This window comes from Nyctibius grandis, chromosome 10, assembly GCF_013368605.1.
Source record: "Nyctibius grandis isolate bNycGra1 chromosome 10, bNycGra1.pri, whole genome shotgun sequence".
Taxonomy (NCBI): domain Eukaryota; kingdom Metazoa; phylum Chordata; class Aves; order Nyctibiiformes; family Nyctibiidae; genus Nyctibius; species Nyctibius grandis.
In genome coordinates this window covers 28,654,730-28,678,009 of record NC_090667.1, presented here as the reverse complement: position 1 = coordinate 28,678,009, position 23,280 = coordinate 28,654,730, and the positions used below count along the sequence as shown (strand labels likewise).

At 44.4% G+C, this 23,280-nt stretch overlaps 1 protein-coding gene across 1 annotated transcript in view; it reads left to right on the top strand.

Annotated features, from left to right (window-relative positions):
* LRIG1 (leucine rich repeats and immunoglobulin like domains 1) overlaps positions 1-23,280 on the top strand; it is a 95,761-nt gene that overhangs the window by 36,737 nt on the left and 35,744 nt on the right. The window contains 2 exon segments of the mRNA XM_068408328.1: positions 749-820; positions 5,766-5,840. Of these exon segments, the coding sequence (XP_068264429.1) occupies positions 749-820; positions 5,766-5,840 (147 nt within the window).

The window sequence follows — 23,280 nt, the reverse complement described above, 5'->3', positions numbered from 1 at the left end:
CGTGCGAGGCAGGTCTGCTCTCCCAGCAGGCTGCTTTCAGATAATACAGCACAACTTATTTGCAGTCTTCTCCATCAGATGAGTGCTATAATGTGATCTAGGTTTGGACTGTCAGGTAGCTGAAAGTGTTAGTTGGGATTAGTGATGAACAAACTACTATGTGTACTACAGTGTGACCTGCTGAAAGCTGTAATCACACTGTCTTTTTAAAAAAAAAAAAACCCAACATTTAGTCATATAGTAATAATACCTTGTTAGAAAATGTAGAATATATTTTATGTTTACACACAGTAAGTGTATGTACCTATGTGTGTTTTTGCTTGTAGGTAATACAGCGGTATATAAAAATACCCATTGTGAATATAGCTATAAAATATTTAGCAGAAGGCTTGTTGATTGTTTCAGTTCAGACTTTAATTTGTCAGGAAATATCTTATTCATCTGTGATTAGTTTTGTGGTTGTGAATAATCAATAGAAGAATAATAAATGTGATTGCATAATATAAAGACAAATTAAAACCACAGTAATGCAAAAGAGGAAGAAGCTTAGGGAGGGCTAGATAACACTGAGCGCAAAACTGAAGTCACTCACTCATCTATTCAGCAGAAAAATGCTGCTCTGCCATGTTTAAGTGCTCTTGTTAGAAACAAACCCACCCTCCCAGTGCAATCCGGAATAATTAAGACGACTGTTTTGCTGAGCATGGTAACTGCAGTATGCTGATCCCACTGTCTTTTATTTTAACAGAAACCTGAGCTACAACAAGTTGACGGAGATTGATCCTTCTGCCTTTGCAGAGCTGTTGAACCTGCAGGAAGTGTAAGTATTCTTTCAAAGGTTTTAATTCTAGGCTTGTGGGACAGGAGTAAATTGTATATAGTTTCCCAAGGCAGTACCTTCCTTCAGCTAGCTTGAATGAGCAGATCTGACTTGGTGTGGAGGTTGTTTTTTCTTCCATATTGTACTTGTGCTGTTTTTTAAACTGATCAATTAGCAGAACACAACATCCCAATTAAAACCACATAGCTGTTATTGGAAATCATTGGAGTTTGCCTCCCTCTGTCTTGTGCAATGCTCTGAGGGAGCAGTTCAGCTAACACACCTGAACATACACACAAAGCTGCTTGCTGAAAGGATAACCCTGAAGCAAGGCAGAACAGCCTCGATTGTGATACCTGATGCCAACCGAACCCAAATCTCCCAGGAAACAAAGGTGTAGTGTAGTGGATAACAAAGCACTTAACTGTGTCTCCTCCTTTCTCAGAAGTTTGTGCTCTTTTTGGAACCAGAACAAATTCTGTTTGAAGTCTGCTAGGAGAGGCTAAAATGGCAGAGCTGTCTTCTGCTTTGGGGGAAGAGAAGGAGTTGGTGAGGGTCTGAGTGGCTGTGCCAGACTCCCCTTGCTGGTAAAAGAAACCTTGTTTGGGGAATTGCAGGATTTCTTAGCTCCTGATCTGTGTAAATGCTCTGCAGTTACACTTGCAGAGGAGCTGTGCTTGTCAGCTATTCACAGTGATTCCTGGCGCTCCGATTTTGGGTTTTGAAAAACGAAAGTGACTGAAATTGCAAGCGGTGGGTTGAGGTAATGAGCTCATGTTTGAATGCTGAATCGCTGGCATACTTGAGGTTTGGGCTCTGTTTGAAGAGCTACTGATGCCTCATGGGAAACTGAAAAAACATTTCCTTTCAGAAACAATACTGTGCTCTGTGTATATTGTGCATTTTCTCTTGTCCTCTGTCTGTTTTCATTAAGTGTTGGCTCCAGGGCCTGTGGAGGGGCCAGATCCTGTGATTCTTAAATAGGCAAAAGGGTTTGCTACAGTGGGAGTTCTGCCAGACCAGTGCCTGCAGCATTGGACTGTGGGGATTGGTGTAGCATCTCCCCCCTGAATGATTGCCCCTGGCTCCCCTGCTTACACTAATAGGGATTTGCTAGGGAACATGATTAAGTGAGGAATATGCATCAGGAGTGACTGCAGTGCTCTGCAATCAGTTCATCATGATCATCCTAGAGAGCAGTAAGGGAGAGGAGAACAGGTGATGCAGGTGAGCAAAATGCTGCCTATGGGATCTGTTTCTTCAACTTCTCTTTAAACCATGGAAAGCCTTAAATTACTCTGTGCTTAAAGAGGATCGCAGCCCTGATCCCATGAGACTTTAGAGTTATCCTAACATGATTGTGGCTTAGCAATAGCTTTTATTTGTGGAAGTGCCTGAAGGCATGTGACTTCAGGGAGCGTGGGGCTGGGAAATGCGTGTGGCTTCTGATTCCTTAGGTAGGGAGCTCCCTTGTGCAAAGTGCTGCACAGGTTGAGAGCAGGACAAGCCTTGCACTGAACAGTCAGCTGCTAAAAAAAAAGATGTCAGGATTCAGGGGAGGTAAATCATGCAGCCTGAAAAGTAATGATGCAGATAAGAGCTGCTTGCTATGTCAGAAAGGCAGGGTTAGGGAAAAGGGAGAGAGAGCTGAGAAGCAAGTAGGAGGGAAAGGGAGCAGTCAGAAGTGGGAGACTGGAAGGGAGGTGGAGGTCTGGAGCAGAGCCTGGGAGGCAGGCTCTGGAAAGTGTGAGGGAGAAGCTCTATTAAAAGCCCTATCTACCAATCTTGGTTGCTTTTGAATAGGAGCTAAACCATAGACCACTGAAATAAACTGCATTTCACAAAGAGAACCACATCTGTACTGCCAGAGCATCTCCTTTCTGAGGTTTTTTTAAGCACTTTACAGACATTCATGAAATAAGCATCATGCTGTGGCATGTCTTGAGAGCAAGTCAGTGTTTTGCTCTGTGTGCTGTGCTGGGCAAACCAAGTAACCCTCAGGGAAAGAGATTGCCCCAAATAATAGATGCATTGATAACACCTGAAACCTCCCATGATGCTTCAAACACTGTGCCTGTGGTTCCTGAGCATTACAGATGAGGCTCAAAGCTCTGTGTGTGTGTGTGTGTGTCTGTATGTGAATAATTAGTGCAATATATTGTGAAAACCTTTGTTTTCCCTTAATTTTAAGAAAATGTCTGTAAACGGAAAGATTTAAGCTTAATAGCTTATCTTGGATGCTCTGTTTTGCTTTACAAAATACAGCTATTACTTTATTACCATCTTACCCTACATTTTTTTCCTTTTCCCTGGGTTTTGGAAGTTGTTTGTGGCTTTTTTTTTTTAAAGAAGCTTTGTTACCCTCAAAGTTAAGAGTCTGTGTAGGATGAAATTTAGTAGCTGAAAGTGATACGAAACCCCACGATCCCACATGCTCTGAAATAAGTAGCTTTGTGCTGATGGAGGCTCAGGTGGAAGGGGCTCAAGTGTGACATTGTTTTCCTCCTTTGGGACACCTATGCTTTCTCTCATCCCCTTTGGTGGCTCCCTCTAATGACAACACCCCTCTGGGGTCTGTCTGTTCTACCTTGGTTGAAAGGGTAGGAGGGTGCTGCTGTGGAGTAGGCCCTGTGGTCCTTTCTGGGGTTTCCTCAGGTCACATGGATCATGGGATCCATGAAAGTGATGGTTGCATGGCACTCAGGTTTTCCAGGCTCATTTGTAACAAAGAAGTAGTAACTGTGCTAAAATTCCTCTCCAAACAACTCACCTTTTATTTTCTAAAGTGCCTTTCACTGAAAGCTCTGGAGGGCTGTGCTATTTTTGAGCAGGCTCCATTTCAGCTTGACACCAGCCTGGCAACTGGACCGTAAATATTTTATATGGGTGGCCCCCCTCCTCCTCTGCCTCAGCATCCAGAGGCAGTAGGTTTGTGTTGTCAAAAGGGAGGGCTGGGGAGGAGAAAGGAGACTAAAAGTTTAAATTTGTTGAGCCTGACTGTTCTGTTTTGGGTTTTTTGCTAATTTTTTTGTTCCTTTACATGGGGAAAGGGGAAGATGAGAGGGAAATCTTGGACAAGTACTGATCTTGGCTGTCTCCTCTTCATCAGCAACTGGTGCCTGTGAGCCAAGAGAGAAAAGGAGGTGGGAGAACCACTTCTGACTGACTTCGGACCTGACAGGAGGCTGATTATGTGAAAATCACACTTATGTCAGAGGAGGGTTTGACCAGTTGTTAAATACCGGTCGGTGTTGGAGCTGCTTAACCAGAGCTGACCTAGGCTAGCAGAGGGTGGGCCTAATTATCCTACTTGCATGCCTTTCCAAAAGGTGCTCAGTTGGATGTTAATGAAAACATGGCACAAATATAAGCATTTTAATGCTCCTTCCAGCTTGCTTTGTACCTTTGAAAGCTCTAGACTTTACTATAATATGAGCAACAATGAGCTTTTAGTTGCAAAGTGGAGCTCCTTGCTGAATTGCAATGCATCTGGCTTTTTTTCCTTACATTTTAAGGTATGGGTGTAATGTCAGAGGCAGAGCTGAGGCTGAGGAAAGCTTTTATCCCAGCAGTGCCTGGAACTCCTTATGAAATCAAATATCTTGCCTGTTCTCAGAGGAGTCAGAAGGAAGTTCTGGGATGGATGTACTACTGCCCTCTCCCACCTGCCAAAAATAGTTTTAAAGGAAAGAAAAAAAAGAAAAACCACCGCAATTTAGGATTGCCCCAGCTCGTGCCCATGGCTTACCATGCCTCAGCTGCACCGTGCTCCCCTGCTTGCTGTGGGATGCTCTGCTTCTCACACCTGGATTTTTTGATCTTTTTGAGATCCCCTTGCAGAGCCTCTGCAGAAGGGGAAGGGAACAGTTTAAACACAGGCAGCAGAGAGAGACCCAGTGAGGCTCTGCCTCAAGCAATAGCTGATCAGAGGCGGCTGGGGGTCCTGGGGAGCTGCTGTGTGCTGCTGGCTCAGCCTGGCAGGGGCTCGACTTTAATGGCTTCAGCATGTGGCGGTGGGGGGTAGGGGAGCAGGCAAGATGGCGAAGAAATTAGGTAATTTTCAAGCAGCCAGACAAGCGACTGTTACAGTAATTAATTGACTAATTCACCATACAAACAAGGGCTCTTTAAACCAAGGAAGAGCCAGTCACATGGCAAGGATCTGTTTTCAGTCAGAAAAACACTTCAAACACTAGGCCATTGAGGGGGACATTTTTGTACTGAGGGTTCCAGGAGTGGGGCCTGTCTGCAATTGCCATTAGCCCTGGGGGGCTGCATGGTGCTCCCTGGCTGGAGCAGGTCACCTGGCTTTGGTGGCATTACTGTGTCCAGCACCAGTTTTTTTGTGCGTGTTGCTGGCTTTGTGGGGCTGCCCTTGCAGGATTTCCAGAGCTTGGCCCAGAGGAGGCCTGAGGCTGCCATTCCCTGCTGCCATGACACCCTGCTGTGTCCCCATGCCCTGGCCTGGCATGGAGGGACAATTTGGGGCTGCTGCTTGGGGAGGGAGTTAAATTCATTGTCCTGAGGCAGTGTGACCCAGCTGCCTCATGGCCATGGGTGCAAACAGTCTCCTGTCTTGGGCTTGGCTCCCTGATGGCTGTGGAGACTTGGGCTGATGGAGGGCTGTGGCACAGTGCCTTCCTCAGTGGTGCTTGACTTTGCTTAAGGGAGTGAGTGGAAGGGAGGGGGGAAAAAAAAAAGCCTTACTTTTATAGAGGATACTGTAGGACCAGTTATGGTGGCTCTCATTTATTAAAGGGTTGAGTTGGGAGGATAAGGTGGGACTAAGAGACACCCAGGCAAACACCTCGAGATGGAGGCCTCTGTCAGAATGTGTTCGCAAAGAGTCAGGGGAGATGGATGAGGAAGCGCCATGGCTGTTCCCTGCTCCCACATGCTTGATCATGGGCTGCTTGCTTCAACAGTTAATTTCTGTTTGTTGCAGGCAACTGAACAACAACGAGCTGACTGCCATTCCCGCCCTGGGGCCTGCTGCTTCCAGTGTCCGCTCCCTCCATCTGTAAGTCGCTGCTGCCTCTTTTGACTCTTGACTTTGGGCTGTTCATGGGGTGGGTTTAGCTGCTGCTGACCGAGAGTTTTGTGTGTGTCACGCCCACTTCTGCTGACTTTAAGATTTTATTATCGGGCTTGTTGGCACCTTAAGAAACATCTTCTGGAGTTGTGTGGTTTGTGCGAGGCTGGGCTTGATTAATGTTGTGCTTATGGTCAGTGGTAACTTGTCAGTAAACTCTGCATGTTAGTTGCATATTGAGTAAAATAATTTTTTTCTCATCTGCCTTTGGGTTTCAATCATTATGTCATATTTGTGCTATTAGAGGAATATATAATTTTCTTTTCTTTATTGTTCTTTTATTTTCGCCAGCACTGTTCTGATCACTTCTTTTCTCTTAAAACCAGAGACTATTCACATCTTAATCTTTCAAGGAACTCATTCCAGACCTGTTTTTATGGTCTCTTTCAACTTTTTTTTCCTTTTTTTTACTTTCTTTTGAGAGGGTGATTGTAAGGCTAGATCTGCAGAAGCTTTGAAGTTCCTAACTTTGGTAGTTTAGATGCCTGTGTGTTAGACACCTGAGAGCCCTTGTGTACCTGCCACTGAGGATCTCGGGTTGGGGATGCTGCTGAAGGGAATAAAGACATTATAATATCAAACTTCTTAGTACCTTAAGAGTGGATTTCTAAAATTATTTTTGCATGTGTCTGCTTGTAACGCACACCAAGAAGGAATTTTGCTGAGGTATGCATGATACCTCCCAAGTTCCGGGGAGGGGGAAATGGTTATAGCTAATACAGACTCCAGCAAAGTGCTTGAGCAGTTCAAGCCATGGCTTCCAGCATGCATAGCCTTGTAGTGTACACCTGCATTCAGGTGTCTGCCATGGATTTGCTCCTTCTTGTAGCAGAAAATGCCCATGTGCGTAGCACCAGGTGATTGGCCTCTGATGCTGAAGAGGCTCTGACTTAACTCCAAGACAACCTTGAGTTGTTGACTAAAAGTACATTCCTATTACTTAAATCAAGGATAGAGCTGAGTGAAATGAACTGGCACGATTCCTGCTCTTCCATTAGGCAGTGTTAAAATATGCAAAGCAGAACTCCCTCACTGTCTTTATTCAGTTTTGGGAGATTAGCTCCAAATTGGTGTCTGTATCTCACTCCTGGTGTGAAGTGAGTTTAGTTTTTGTTTGAGATATGGTGCCTTTGATCTGGTTCTTGGGTATACAGTGTTCCTGCAGAGCTTACGAAGAGCTAAAGTGCTCCTCTGCTATCATCAGTGCTGGATCTAGCAAGTGTCTCTGTTAAAGGCATAAATAACCACTTCACCTCCTGGGTGGAGGGGGTGGCTTGTGTCTCAGCAGTTATCAGACCTCTCAAATGTGTCACATACAGCTGATGTGAAACCATCTTGTCTGATTTCTGCCTGCTGCTGCAGCCTCTCCATGTTTGCATGACCACATGTGAAGTCTGGATGTGTGATCAGGGGGCTGCTGGCTGCAGAGCAGGGCAGTAACTTGCTCTGAGCAGGGTCCCTTGTTTAAGGCATGATCCCCTGAAATGAGAGGCCATCTGCCTGCCACTTGAAACCGAGCTTACCAGGCTGCCGCATAACCCAGCAGCGTGTTATGCACTGGGACTCAAAAAACTCCAGAAATCTGATTTATGGGTGGAAAGCTTGCATACAGTTTACCATCCAGGATATAGTTTTAGGCCCCCCAAATCGGCTTTTCTTTCTCACGAAGTCTATAAATGATCAGAGTTTCACAAGCCCCTGTTGTTATTTTTGCTATTAATTTAGCTGTTGGCAGAGGACCAAATTGCTAGAGCTTTGGTCTTTTTATTCCTGAAATGAAATAAGCGGTTTGGAAAGGAGGAATAATGACTGGTGGAAGGCAGTAGATTTACAGCTCCTCTGAAATTTCAGAGTGGTGCAGAAGGAAGGGGAAGGTACAAAGCCAAATGATAAAAGGACGGTATTCTAAACAGACCTGCTTAGTATCACTTTCCAGAAATCTGTATTGCTTTCCTCAGCTGCTACACATAAATAACTCTGATAGTGGGATTTGTAATGCTGCTGTCATACCTCTGCAAGAAGGATCTCTTTGTTTAGCTTGTTTCAGAGAACGCCACATTTTTTTCCCCTTGCATTTCCTTTTAATTTTTATCAGAGGTAAAAATAATCTGAAAGATGTTTTGAAGTACCTGCTTTAATCGATGTTGCTGACTAACTCGCATTGGAATGATTTGCTGAGGAAGTGAAGCTTTCTCCATCCTTAGGAGTCTTTAAATCAATTGTATGGCTTCCTGAAAGATGGTCCTTTAGTTCAACTCTAGGTTAATGGGCTTGATATGCAAATTGTTGAGTAAAGTTCTTTGGCCTCATGTGATGTAAGGAATCAGATTATATGGTCATACTGGTTTCTTCTGGCCTTCAAATCTGTGAAGTAATAGTTGGGGAGGCTGCCAAACCAAACCCAGGGTGAAGACTCATAATGAAGACTGTGTACTGAGAAACTGGTTTGTGTTTAAGTATATAGTGTTACAGTGTATTCTTACTGCCAAAGAAAAATAAATACATTTCCTTTTTTTTTTTTCAGTGTTTAGAAATGTGTGAAGTGTGTTTACCTCACAAACCTCTGGAGTAGGTTTTGTATATTGCATGTGGTTAAGCATTTCCAAAGGGCTGTGAATGTATTATAAAAGCAAGGGTTTGTATATTTGTCACTCAAAACAGCCCTCTTGAGTGAGTTACTTCATCTCCTATTCTTCTTAAACTGGGGAAGAGACTTTTTCTCCTTTTGGTGCTGGGAGAAGGAAATCTGCCATACTGCCAAACTCAAATGTTCCATAAAGGTTGCTTTTAATGAGCTTGATTGCTTTGCATTCCATGTTTTTGGGTTCCCCATATCTGTCTCCATCACCTGAAACTTCCTTGACCCCATGTGTGTGTGGACCATGGGCCAGTTATGTAAGCACATGGGAATCTGTTGGAGAGAGAATTCTCAAGGCTTTCTGCAGGTCTTTGGATGTTTCAGGCTGCAGATAGATGCAGGCATAACATATGTATCAAACGTGCTATGCCCTAATATACTGCCATGAAGTTTAGTTCAGTTTAATGATTCCTTGAAGAGTCAGTTTGTTTGCCTTGCCCATTGAAAATACTGCCAAAGTCGTTCATCTTAACAAGAGCAAACATAAGGGACTTGATAAGGCTTTTAATAGAACCAAAGGGAAAAATAATCTATGTATAGGTTACCAAATAAAGACAGACATTAAATGCAAACATCTGTTAGTGCAAACAAAAGCCAGGAAATTCAGCTGGGAGGGGGAGAGACTGAATCTGGATTCATTCCGAAATTACATCGGCGTAGCTGAGAGGAGAGTCTTGCCTGAAATTCCCACAGCATTTGTGATTTAGCTACAGTTCCTAGACTTGGACATTTGGGAGTTGATGGCAGGATGTTGTCACTGACATGCTCTTGGCTGAGGGTTTCCCTTCCCAGTGTTCTGCTGCAACTCAAGTGTGTTAACTCTGTAGGCTCTCGAAGACTCTGTTACCTGATCTGGTGGGGAAGGGGAGGATGGAAGAAACCATTTATTTGCAGCAGAACTGAGTCTATTCATATCCAGCTTCCTCGCTAACTTGTGTGGAGAGTCTCTTAGCCTTGCTAATACGCCAGGTAAAGGGAGGACCTGAGCTGCAATCAGCTCTGCATTGGTCTGTGACTAGGGGTTTCCCACAAACCCTTATGCAGGTGCAAGCTCAGCCCTTACTGTGGGGCCTGGCTGCCACTCCTTCATCTGCCTGCACGTGGGTAACTGCATCCTGGAGGGCTTTTGGGATGTCTGCATGGGATGACGGAGGTGGATCCTCGTCCTCTGCCTTGGCTCGAAGGTGGCCAGCCTGATGCAGTCAGCATCCACCGATGCAGGCACGCCAGCACAGGCTGTTCCACAGCTGTAGAGCTCAGTGGAGAACCTGCTAACCAGACCTCTGAAGCAGGCTTGGTAAACAGAGCACACTCTGTGCCATGTCCTTAGCTGGCTAGGAATTAAGGAAGTTAACAGATTAAATGCTTAAAAATAACTTTTTTTTCTTTCACTGGTAAGTCTTTTAAGCCTCCAACCATTTAGGAACAAAGGGGATAGTGACCCATGGCAGTCAGCTGTATGTTAGCAACAGGCAAAGCTGTCTGAGACACTTTGGCTCCATGATCTTGCTCTGAATAAGCACAGATAACAAGGAAGTCAGAATAGGGATTTTTGGAGTAAAAGAGTGTGAAATAGCATTAGCTGATTCACAGAAGATGCAATGACACTCTGCAGTGTATTTACCGAGGAAAGCGAAATCAATAAGACTACTCTGCTGCCAAACTGAGCATAAAAGTTGCTTGAAGAAAATCAATCTTCTTTACAGGCTCATTAATGTAAAGATCAATTCACATTAAACTGTAATTAAACACAGAGGGCTAATAGGAGAAGGGTAAGTGATCTACTGTGCCGTAGGCAAAATATATCATGTAAAACTTGAAAACTAAATACATGGAGAATTGGAAACTGGGAGTGGCAGGGAACATACTAGGTCTGCTTGAAAGGACTGGTGAGCTCAGATGCTGATTGGGGCAGCATGGTCAACATGAAAAGGAGGGTATTCTGGTATTCCATCTGGACGACAGGGGTAAGACAGGTCAAAGAATGCAGCCAGTAATTTCTGCATCAGGAGTCATGTCTCCATTTGCATTGTGTGGTTTCTTGGAGAGCTTTTCCTCCAAGTGTTGGGGATTTCATTATCATTCTGGTTAAATTAGTCACATTGTTAGTAATGTGACCCTTGTTTCTTGTCTGACTTTGGCTTTAATTGTCATTGTTTCTCGTTATACCTTTGTACTGGATTAGAGTTGACTGATCTTGGAGATCCCTAACATGGCAGAATTGGGATCATACTATTGATCCTCCTTCTGAAGCTGTTACCTCATGCTTTCTTAGTGAAGGCTTGGGAAAACAGCTGTTACTTTAGTGCTGTTTGCACTGATTCACTAGTGTTGCCAAATGGGGTTTGCAGGGCCTCTTTCGAAAGACTCATGTGGTTCATTAGCTTCTTTGAGCTGCTGTTTTGCATTCACCCAAGACAAACGTGTCTTCCTGTGTTAGCTGAAACAATGCTAGCAGTCACTGTACTCTGATCCAAGTGTGATCTAGTAAATATACCTTCATTTCTGCAAGCTTTTCCCAGGAGCTGAGGTGGTGATGCTGAGGTGTGTGACTCCAGTTCGTCTTTGCTTTTCAAGTTAAGATGGTGAAGACTCAGCCGAGTGTCAGGAGAACTGCAGCTTCAGTTCCTGCCTGTGACAGCCTCTCTGGGTGACCCGTTAGAGGAAAGAGCTCAAAACTGCTGCATCTGTGCTGTTTATAGAGCACAGCTCAAGCCTGAGCTGGTCTCTCCATGAGGTGTGAGCTCACTTCATGTTCCTGACTAGGCCAGAGTATAAACCTCTGTGTAGGCGGTGTTGATAGTTGGAAAGTTCGGGCTTAAATGAGAAATTGAGGTTTGAGCTAACATGATAGTATAGATGTAGCCTTGGAGGCCATTTGTGGCCTGGGATCCTGCTGTGCTAATTGCTGTACAAACAGAACAACTGCTTTGACCCCCGAGAGACAGTCTGCAAGTCATCTTTGCTGGAGTTAAAGAATGATCTAACAATTAGAAATAAGGAGCAAGCAGTTTTGTACTGGTAAGCATAAAATGCAGATGACTCAGATGCAGCCATGTGCGGGGTCTGGTTGAAGTTAGCAGGCTCTGCTTGTGTGCAGGATGTGTCTTTGGCAGCTCAGAAAACAGCACAGCCTGCCATGCTGCATAGCTACTTGCACAAAGAAAACTTTCTCTGGTAAATGAAGAGGTATATTCAGGTGTAGATCTATTAGTGGGAGCAGATTCACCCCCAGCCCCTGCTTGCATCAGTTCTTATGTAGGGTAATGTCTACAGGGACCAATTCTCCAGTGTTCACTCAGGCAACCCCCCTCAGAGGCTGGAGAGAGAGTTGCTTTCTGAGGATTTGGTCCCTGCTACGGGTTACACTATTCAGCTTCTATTTTTGAATATGAATATATTGATGTGGAAAGGTGAATAGAAAGAATGCTGGCAGTCAGGCTGTTCAGTATGCAAACAACGTACAGGCATAAGATATTCCAAAACCTACCTCTCCTGTTTGTTTTTTCTCAGAGTTCATAGTAAGGTCCTGGTGTGTAAAGTCTGCTAGTTTTTGAGGCCAAAGACTGCAAGAGCCTTTCCCAGTGGAGGAAATTCTCATTAATCATGTGCTCCCAAGCACCAGAAGAGACGCTGTTTTGACTTCTCTTTTGGGCTGTTGGAACTGTTCTAATCATTTGCATGTCTTCTTCAAGCTTTCAGATATAATGTGAGCACATGGAAATGGCAAAGGATCTGAGGCTATTCCAGGGAAATGAGTAATCAGTTCTTTTAGAAAAGCAACAGTGGTAAAGCACATAGTCCTCAGACTCAACAAAAGAGCATCAGAAAGCAATGTGGGCACGTGTAGAGCAGTGTAAAAATTGGCTGGAGGAAAAAAGATAGTGAAAGTTGGTGGCAGCTCATGGAATACCAGTTACCCCTGGGCTACTTTGTTATCCTCACTAGTAAATACATAATAGTTTTGTGCAGCCATGGCAGCTTCTTCTGTGAGCAGATAATTGCTCTGAGCTGGGCTAGGTCTGCTCTGACATCTGTGTGCTACTTAGCTGGCCATGCTAGGTTAGCATTTGCTCCGGACGAAGGGGAGGACACAAGTGGTCTTTTGGGACAGAGCACAAGGTTAGGAGTTGGAATGCTGGAACAGTATCTTGTGTGTTCCAGGTGTTCGTTACACCCCAAGACAAAGTAAATTTGTGCGTTTGGGTCTGCTTCCCGTGAGCTGAAGAGCAGGTATGGCCCCAGGGCAGATGTAACTCATGAATGTAAAGCATCTTCTAGTGGGTTGTCTGAGGGCAGGTGCGTGTCATGTACAATGCACAAAACGGTCTCCAAGTTCTGTCCCTCTGCAGATCAAGCCTAGATTAGTTGTTGGGGTCACTTGCGATCGTGATCTTTTGTTAAGGTCAATATGAAAAATAGCCTCATATTTGAGCCTTAGAATAGCCCAAACTTACTACTATTAATATCTGTGGTAGATTGACTGTCTCATTTAATGGCATATGTCAAATAAAGCACATGTCTACAAAAGCAATTCCTTTGTTAGTCTTCACAGGCTGAGCAGATTTCAAACATAAATAACTTGCTGAGTTGAAAGTTTTTTTTAGCATGTTGGAGTTTCCTGCCTAAAAACTGCTAGTAATGGCAATTTAGTTTGCTCAAGGGTAAGTAAAAGCAGAGTTGCAGCTGCAATAAAAGCAAGTTAAATTCTTTCTGGGTAGAATTCTCTACCCATTTTTCTCTCTGAAAGCTTGGCTGATTCAGTTTTCTAATGAAATTGCACAAAATCAGGAAACTATGAGTATGTGTTAGTGTTTCTGTGCTTTCCTCCCTACTGAGATTGCCCAGTTAATCCTTATTATCAGTTGTCAGTTCATCCTTGTTGTTTGACCAGTGGTGCTTGCTCAGAGCATCACATAGATGCCTAACGAGGAGTAAGAACAGGGATGGAGGTAGAATTGTGACTTTTTTAAAGTATGGTGCCATAAAGCACTTTCAAAATCTCTCCATTTTGTTTACCTTCAAGTGTCCTGGAAGGCCTGAGAACAGGCAGTGTCTTTTAGTTCCTCTGCACATAACAAGGCTAAAACTGTTTCAGCAGAGGTGTTAAAAAATGAATCTTGCCCATGTGGTTCAAAGCCCAGTGAGTAAAACATCAGTTTTGCCATTTACCTTCTGCTCAGCACAATGCTTAGCACTTCCATCATTGCTTCCACTGGCACCATTAGGAATAGTGTGTAATTCAGGGTAAAGAAACACTAATGTAAGCAGTGTCCACTAAAATGTGATCCTGCCATGTCTAGGTTGGAAAAGATTAGCAAAAAACCTCTAGAAAGCTCATTTTTAACTGAATAAAAGCTGGCTATGTGCTGGATTTTCTGTTGTTCTTAACTGAATTCCCCAATTAATTGCAGAGATGAACAATAGAGATCACAGCAAAAGTTATGATCTTATTCTTGCATAAACAGCCCTGCTGGGGGTATGCAGGGTAGAAAATCTGATTGCTGGTTAAGGCAGATGAGAAAGTGATCAGTCATATCTTCAGATGAAGTGATCGCTTAAGAGGCCACCCTCCCTTCCGAGTGTGTGCATAACTCTTGCTTGTTAACAGGAATTCCATGTGAATATTGATTGGGAATAAGTGGTTGGGTGAGTACATGTTCTCCCTGTCAAACCATTTAATGTTCAATTGCACATCAGGGGAAATAGCAAAGGCGGTTGGAAAATGAAACAGGAGTGCAGGGGTGTACGAGTGAAACGACAGCTCTTTTAGTGGTCAGATCTGAGCAGAGAAAAACAAGCTGGGGAGAGGGGAAGAATTAAGAGTTGATGGCAAAAGAAAGTATCTGTAACTGGCTCATAGACTTAAAATATCTTCTACTGTCCAATCCATATACTGCAGATCACATGCTGTGTGGAAGCAGTTGCTGAAGGGAGGGGTGATTAGCATAAACAACGAGGGAAAGGGATTGGACTTTCTGTAATTTTTCAGGTGCCCTGGAAAAGGAACAGCTTTTGATGGTCTTATTGAAGACTTTTTTTTTCCCCTCCAGATTATGTTCTTGAGACAGCTGTTGTCTCTTTCAGAATAAGAAGAACTGAAGAAGTAAATGGTTGTATTAAAGAAGCTTGAAGAACTTACTGGCTAAGTGGTGGTAGATGCTTACCACTGATCCTACAAGATCTACTCTAGAGAAGCTTGAACAGATAGTGTTTTACACCAGCCTGGCTTAGCACAATAGCAGTTCTACTTCAGAGCTCAGATTTTCTGTTCCCCGGATCTTTTGACACCTTGTTCTGCAGTTTCCTGAAGCCTCCTTCCTACTTGACGTGCTTTATCAATACCAGGGTGCCTAGACTTGTAAGAGCTATTTTCTTTGCTAACTTGACCATTGCTTTCCTGTGTAGGAGCTGTGCCTTCTTGCAGGCTGAACAGTCTCAGCTGAGCAGAGCTCACAGTGAAGTCTTCCCAGAGGCTATATCTGCTCTGGCGACCTTGCTGACAAGACAGATAAGCCCTTTCAACAGAGCACAAGTGTGTGTCATGTTGGAACAGACTAACCAGCCAGCCTATCTACATCTCTGAAGTGTTAACAGGAGTTTGACTGGCCAGTCAAAAATGTTTCTCCAACTACTGCCTTCTTCAAGGGGCAACTCTTTTAGCAACTTCTGATGCAAGTTCCATGAGACTGAGAGTTTCATCTGGAGAGTAGACACATTCAAGTGTTGTCCTTTATTTACCTGGCTTAGCATCAGGGTCACAGAGCTCTTGTGTAGTTAAATCCACCTGTTTTCACTGTGCTCCTGTCAAAGGTGGGGAAGGTCCCTGTGTTGCATCATGGCTTTCAGGCACAAACAGTGCATGCTATCAAGAAGTCTGCTTGTAATTACAGTTTAGATTTATGTCCCAGCATCATGGGCAGAGTCATTACATTTGGTTTGCACTTAAATTGCTTCTCCACTTGTGTATTTTCCCCTCCTCACTCCTGTGGAGAGACAAAAGCAAAACAAAGCCACCCACAAAACACAGGCGCTCACTAGGCTGTGGTGGATCTTCTTTACTTTGATCCTTTATTACACAGAGAAACTAAAAGCAGCATCAGGATTTAAGGATAAAAGTGCCTGCATGCCCTGTGATCCTGGACCCTATTGACTTTCAAATGAAAATGCTGCCCTTGTTGATTAGAAGCACAAAACTTGCCTGTGATGAAAATGGAGAGGCTGCTGTCTCTGCTCAGGAGTGGGACGTGGTAGCTGCTCCAGTCTCTGTTCTGGGCTAGTTAAATTGACATCTGGGCTAGATCTGATTCTTAGTGTCTGTTTGTCCTTGTCACAAACCTGATTTATCTTTGAGGCCAGTGGTAAGGATTGGGGGGGTGGCTAGGCAGCAGCCCTGACATGGAGTGGTTCCTTGTGCTGGGTGCTGTGCAGGTGTGGGGCTGTAGAGAGCAGGAGCTCATCAGAGCAGCAAACCAGTGGGGGTGAAGCTGAGCTCTTCCTTGGCTTCAAGGACTGGCTTATGCATTTAATTTGTGATGAAAATTGAGTTTGGCTGGCATGTATCAGCAGCAGAAGAAAGCCCTTGAGGTAAAAGTGGAAGAGGAAAAGCCAATGGTGGAGCAAGAGGGTAGCAGACCAAAGGCATAAGATGCAGAACATACAGACACTGACCTGACTGTCACCTGCCACCAACTGAATGGCCCCTTTCAAATACTGATGCAGCCTTTCCTTCACAGAGGCTATGCTGAGCCCCACGACCCCATTCAGACAACTGGTGCAGAGCCACGTAGTTTCCTGCATTCTTGTATGAAAGCTGCCATTTACCTTATGTGACTCTCTTCCTTCTATTCCCCTAGGACAATTTACTTTCTTAGCAGAGTTCAGCACTCAGCAGGGCCTCTCCTCTCCTTTGCAGCCTTTCTCAGTGCTTGCTCCAGACTGAGATCAGAGAATGTGAGAATATGGAGGGTGATGAGCAGCGGTTTGGACTGAGAGCTGGAGGCGGAGGGGGTGAAAGACTAGCACAGCTATGAGTATTCACAAATGGGCTGTTTCATAACCAGCACTGATTATGCTTAGTCACTTAGAGGTGCTCTCCCTCCCTGGTGCCAGAGAACTGGCCAAAACTGCATTACAAGTTGGGCAGCACTTGCTGAAGATCACTGGCCCCAACCCTAGCAGGTGCATCATCCCATTGAGGGATGCACACAATGACTCTGAAGATAATTGCTGCGATGTTTTGAGGTAAAGCTGCACACAGGGGAGGCAAGGTTGTGCTCTGGTATTGAGTTCGTAAAAGTTCAGGAAAGCTCCTTACAGAGAGGCTGTGACAGACAATGAAAGATGCTTTGCACAGACTTTTTAATGGATCTATGCCCTTTGTGAATACATAGTTTAAAAAGCTTCTGTGGAGTACGATCTTCATGAAACATCCAGTGTAACCAGAAGAGAGCAGAAACTCTGGTCCTCTTGGAACCACCCTGTTGCTGATGGGGGAGCCCATAACAGAGACTGTCTTGTCTTCAGGAATCTTAATTTGCTTTGATGTCATAACAGGTTGTGCAATCTGCTGAGGAGATAAGACAGCCTCTGTTTTAAAGATGACTAACTTCTAATCCTACCTGTCCTGCCCATTTTACTCTGCTAATGGGATTGAATGCTGAAGGCTTAGGAAGTTGTGTATTGCAAAAAAAATTCCAAAATCATATGGGGGCAAGTCGAAGTCTAGTGAGAGTAAATGCAGATCAAAGGGAGGGAGACAGTTTTTAAAAATTACACCACTTACCTCAGTGGATCCAATACACAGCATAAGGTCATCTAACTAGTTTACATAAACATTACTAGTGCAGAAATATCCTAAGAGAATACATATCTCACTGGATGGGGTCTTTTTTCTTACATTAGAAGAAAGACTTTCCTTCGTGCAGTTCATATTGAATGCAAAAGAAGCTCTTAATGAGTGTTCATCAAATCCAGGCCCTTGGTTATGTCCAGCTGCTCTGAAAGGCAGCTTCTAAAGAGTGTGCTTGATCTCTGCTTAACTCTTATCCTAACTCTTGTCCATGTGGCTGCCTCATGAAAGAGCTAGGAGAGCGTGCCTGGCAGGAGGATAACATCTGCCCGTGATCAGGTATCCAGGGCCCAAGGATGCTCTGAGGCCATGCTTGGACTGCACCAGGGTCAACGGTTGCAGTTCATCAATATGAGAGGCAGATGAGTTTGGTCTTGTGGGTGGCCACAGAGTAACCTTTAATAGATAGTGAAAACATAGCCCTTGAGTCACACTGGTCTCACATGAATAGTCCTGTTGACTACAGTGGAACTATTTGCGTGAGTAATAGTTTGCCTGTGGGAATAAGGAGTTCATAACCCAGCCACTTGCAGGTGGCTGCTGCTCCCAGGTCCAAAGGGATGAATGAGCAAATCCTATCTCCCAGACTGCTTTCTGACTCCAAATGTCCATGACCTGGAACAGAAATGGAGTCACTTCACTGTGGAAGGTTGCATTTATTTTTCTCCCCTTCAAAAAAAAAAAAAGGGAACCCCTCCCCCCCCCCCCCCCCAACACACACACACACTTTCGGTTGAACCCCCTGTCTGTCCTGGCCTGCATATAGCTATGGGTAGTTTTCACGTCCATCCTAACCCACCAACACAAGGCAAGAAAATAATCTGATGAATGAAAGCCCATGAAATATATCAGTTCTGAAGCTGGAGTACAGCGTAGGGGGAAACGTCTTTAGACTTTCTGCCATAGTTTGGTATAGTTTGATTAGCTCTATCAGCCTGTTCTTGCTTTACATTTATGTATGACAGTTTTAAACAGAAACAGTGTAAAATAGTCACAGATTTTGTTTGCTGCATCTTAGAAAGGCTTTCTTCTGAAGAGTGCTAGGGGAGAGGGAAGATGTTCACATACAGACTCAGGCAGAGCATGTAAACCTTTAAGGAAAAAGGAGGATACCTGTAACAATTACACAAGGGGTTTTTTTGGTGGGTGTGTTTTGTTTGGTGGGTTTGGTTGTTTTTTGTGGCTGATCCTAAAATGCAGTGGCTGCTTGGCCTGCCACTGCCCTGCTGTTGTGCGTGCAGCCAGCACCTGAACAAACAGAGCTGTATCTGCGGCAGCCTGGGAATCGGCCAGGATTCCTCAGGGAAGGAGTCATTCAGAGCATCTGAGAAAAGTGGGGGCTGCTTCCCTCCATCCTTGTTTCCTGCCCGGACAATAACCCATGCAGCCTTACTCTGAAAGGACAGTGGGGCTGTTCCCATAAGCAAATACAGTGGACGTTGTGTTGGATAAAAATGTACATACTTATAAAGGTACAAAATCTTGAGCCTCGTGGATTATCGTGGCAAGGCTGATGTGACAGGGCAGAGTGTCAGCTAGCGGGGCTTTCCCAGAGCAGTTGGGAAGCATGAGGGCTTATGCACTTCAGGCAGTTCAGTCTTTTGGGGAAGGTCTCATGCACAGGGCCAGTGTGCCTCAGATTTCCAGCATGTCACCTGTATGTTCACTTCATCTTCTGCTGCATGAATAGCTTCACTACTCCAAAGCAGATCTTTCACAAGTTCCAGTACAGCAGAGGAATCTTTCGGGAATAAAAGTCTTTGGAAGCAAAAAAATTTTTGAGTAATGTGTTAAAATCATGTACAAGTTGTGCATTGATAAACTGTACGAACTTAGAGTCAAAGCTGATGTCCAGGTCCCAATGACATTCTCCTCTTTCCTTCTTTCCCTACATTAATAAGAAGCACTTGGGATGGATCTTCAGTTATTGATTGTAATAATGTGACCAGAACAAACAGAAACGTTTATGTTGCTGCTGTTGTAAACACAAACATATCTTCCACATTATCACTTCCCTTTCATCCTTGTCAGGAAGATTGCTCAGGCATTGCATTCCACTCTGAAACGATGGCTTTTTAAATTTTTTTGTGTGTGTGTGTGTATTTAGTGAGTGATGGGCTAAAATCAGATGGCCAGTCATCTAAGGTGAGAGTGTAGGAACCCACATCTCTAGCGCTTCTAGGGGGATTGATATTAAATCTCCATCTTCTCTGAATTGAGAAGGTGGAGGAGGGCAGGTAGTGCCAGGCATGGGTTAGTCACGGCATTTGTGATCCATCTCCTGTTACGGTGCCTTTGATCTCGCTCTCTTTGCGTGGCCTGTCTCTGACACCAAACCTTGCCTGTCCTTCAGTAGCAAACCCCATAACTCTTTCTGGCTCTAGCATTTAGTTTCTTCAATACTTTCCCTGTATGGAAATGTTAACCAAACCCTGAACTTTTTAATCTCTCTGGTTTAATCTTGTGATCTCCCTCATATGCTAATGTTAAAAATGTGCTCGCATATTAATAGAACCTTACCCAAGGTGCAGAGCCTCTCTTTTGAAGCTTGATTTTATTTTTGATGCCTACAACAGGTGTTGGTTTAATAGGTTTGCTGTATTACAGCTTGCTTTCCCCCCCGCCCCCTTTTCCTGGTGAGCCCAGCCAGCTCTGTAAGCTGACACGACATGAAGGCCAAGCATGTGACTTCTCCCTGCCTTTAGCCTCACTTCACACCAAACATTTGCGCCGCAGACTCCCAGCAGCCAAGGCAGCCTTAATTCAAGCTTTGTCTAAACCAGGAGGTTTTGTGCTGATTGTATTTAAATCAGTCCAACCACAGCCCCTCGTACGTTCCCATCTGAGGGTCTGCTTGCTTTGATTTTTCCGCTGTCAGTTTTCTAATGGGCAGCTGCTGAGGGGAAGTGAACGTGGCTCGAACAACAAAGGAGCGTGTTTGTGCTGCTCTCTGCATTGATTTCACACAAGTAGTCTGAAGCCACGGTCTAAATTAAACTGATCAGTGTTCTCTAAAGGCCAGGCTTGCTGCAGAGAGGAAGGTGAATTCTTCTCCTATTAGGTCTAGTGGAAAATGTTTCACAGCCTGTTTATCAAATAAATATTCACAAAGACGCTTCGAATGAGGAAACCCACCGGGATTAAAGTGTAACTTTACCTCTAAAATACAAGCTGAGATTCCTGGAAATGCTGCAAGCTTTTGACTTTGTGCCACCTGTTGTTTTCCTGCCACCCCCTTCGGCTCCCTCCCGACTTAGAGCAAACCCAAACACGCTTTGGCTTCGCTGGAATATTTTGCTTGTTTTTCTATCTCGCAGCAGCCTGGAGGAGCGCAGAGCATGCATTTGCTTCCTGACGTGGTCCTCACGGGCTTGGTTCAGCAAAGAGCTGGCGGAGGTTAATCCAAATCTCCTGTAATCCTGAGGGGTCTATTCAAGAGCAGCGCACAGTGCAAGGGGGAAGAGGCTGCGCTGCCTCGGGGTGTTGACCTGGGGTGCGGGCGGGTTAAGCGACGGTGGCTGGAGGGCAGCTTCCCTCAGCTCTCTTCTCTGTTTGCAGCTGTAGCTGGTACTGACCTGAGGGCGAAGCAGTTCCTGACCAAGTGCATTGTGTGTGCAGCTCAGAGCGTGAAAATAATCCATTGCTGGCTTTGAGTTACCTTAGTTTGGTGCTAAGATGTTACAGCTCAAGATCTGCGTTAGCTGCAGATGGGGTGTCTTCAGGAATGAGATTGGGTATGAACTGGGAAGTTCAACTGTTTTAGCCAGATCTTCCCATATTCATGAGCAAACCCAAACAGACTTGGAGGGGCTCCCTAGTTCCTGTGATTTCTTTTTCACTTGAGCTGCTTTTGTTCCAAATTCTTAGTCCTCACTGAAGGCAGTCCTGCAGCGTCCTGGTCCAATGTTACATTCCCATACAGAGTGTAAACCAGAGGTAGAGAGGGGTTAAGGAACTTGCCTGAGGCAAATGAGTCAGTGCCAGAGCTGGGAATAGAAACCAAGAGACTTGGCTCCCGCTCCAGGCTCTCATTGCTCAATCTCACGTTGAAGCCCTGTCATCGTATACTCTTGAGGCAACAGTGGCTGAAGTGAGACAGAGAAAGCTGTTTCCAGGCTGTGATACCTAAGGAGTGGGGAGAGGAAAAGACACCTGGAGGCAAATCGGTTGTGGAAGCACCGATAATTTGTGCTTTAAAGCCTGGTTTCAGCAGTTGGTACTAAAATCCGATCTGTCACCTTTGAAGCCAACGAAGTGTAAACTAAGGAGCTAGTTGGGAAAAATCCATCCCTTTTCCAGTCACTGCTTAAGGGGAGTGGTAAAGTCATAACGTCACTGGTCTTTTTTCTGTAAAACACCCTTGCGATGAGACGAGCTGAAAGGATCCAAGTAATAACAGGAAGGGTTAAATCACGTTCCAGCTTTTACTGAAAGAATGAAAAATAAAATGTAACCAAGCTAGTAAAAGGTTTGGACAATGTTGCGTTCCTGTCGTATGCTGTGTATAGGAAAAGTCAGGCAGGTTGGTTTTGTTTGAAGTGCAGCGCTTTGCAGCAAACTGTCTGACATTCCCCATCTGGGACTGGCCAGGGATGGTGTTTGGAGCTCAGAGTTACGTTTGGAGTTGGCCCATGTTTGAAGGAGACAGAGAGAGGGAGAGAAAGGAGTCTGTTTTTTTCCTGTGTGAAATAATGCATCCGTCTAATCTGCCAGCTGTAGCACATGAAAAGCAAGAGGCAAATGGACAGAAATCACCTGGAAACGGCAAATATGGCTTAAATAAAATACTTCTTTCCTGTCCTTTTCTTCCCTCCTTAAAGTCTGTCTTCTGGGATGGGCTTGGAGATCTGGCAGGAGGGCAGATTGGATATACGTTGAGCAACTAAAGCATAGAAACATTAATAATCCAAAAAATAACATTGGCTTCTGAAGAGCACTTTGTGTCCAAACTTACTCTCGGTCCCTTGCAGACTTAGCTGCCCTGCGCAGGGATTGTCAGGTAATTTATAGATTCTTCACGTTCGTTTCTACGAGGCTTCATTTCCTGTTAATTTACAGCCAGATTCATCTCAGCCGTCACAGCCTGGATGAGATCAGAGTTGAACTCGCAGCCCCTGCTTCAGGAGAGCTCCAGAAAACATGCTTGGAGTTTGCTTTCACTTATGTCTATGTTGAGGTACTTTTCTGAATCAGGGTCACACGCACATTTAATGGACTCTCTTCTTCTGAAGAGGAAAGAAGATTGAAATTTTTGAACTTGCTGATTCTATTAATCGAGTTTATTGCAAAAGAAACTAGTCCTTGGGGAAAAGAAATCCCTGTCACCCATGTATCTAATTTATGGAGCTCACAAAATTCTGGGTAAAGTAAATTTTTCTGTATTTTAGTCTCACTATACTATAAATTCAGTGGACCTCTGTTCCGCTATGTGCGTGGATGTAAATATTCAGTCTTTATTGCTAGCTGTAAATGAGTATTGGTCAGTTGGATAGTAGCCGCGTCATTGCATTTTACGCAGTTTGTGGTTGTACAGACTTGTGTGCCTGTAACCCATGGAATAACCAGTTCGGGAACATAAGTTATGACTTTCCTTTGATTTTCTTGATACCTTTTTGCATCGTATTAGCAGCACGCTCTTATAGTGGTATAAAATTTGTCCTTAATGTTTTGTGAGCCTGTACTGAGTTAATTAAGTAGCATTTAAACTCTTTAGTCAAAGCAGCATTTCTGCGAAAGTCTCCCCGGTGTAAGTGAGGGTCACGTACTGGCTGTTTAAAGAGTGAGTCTCCAGAAAGCAAATTGTTTTGGGGATGCAGTTTTTACCCTCTTTCTGTTAACAGACACCAGCAAATGTGGTGGTGAAACAATCTGGTTTTAAT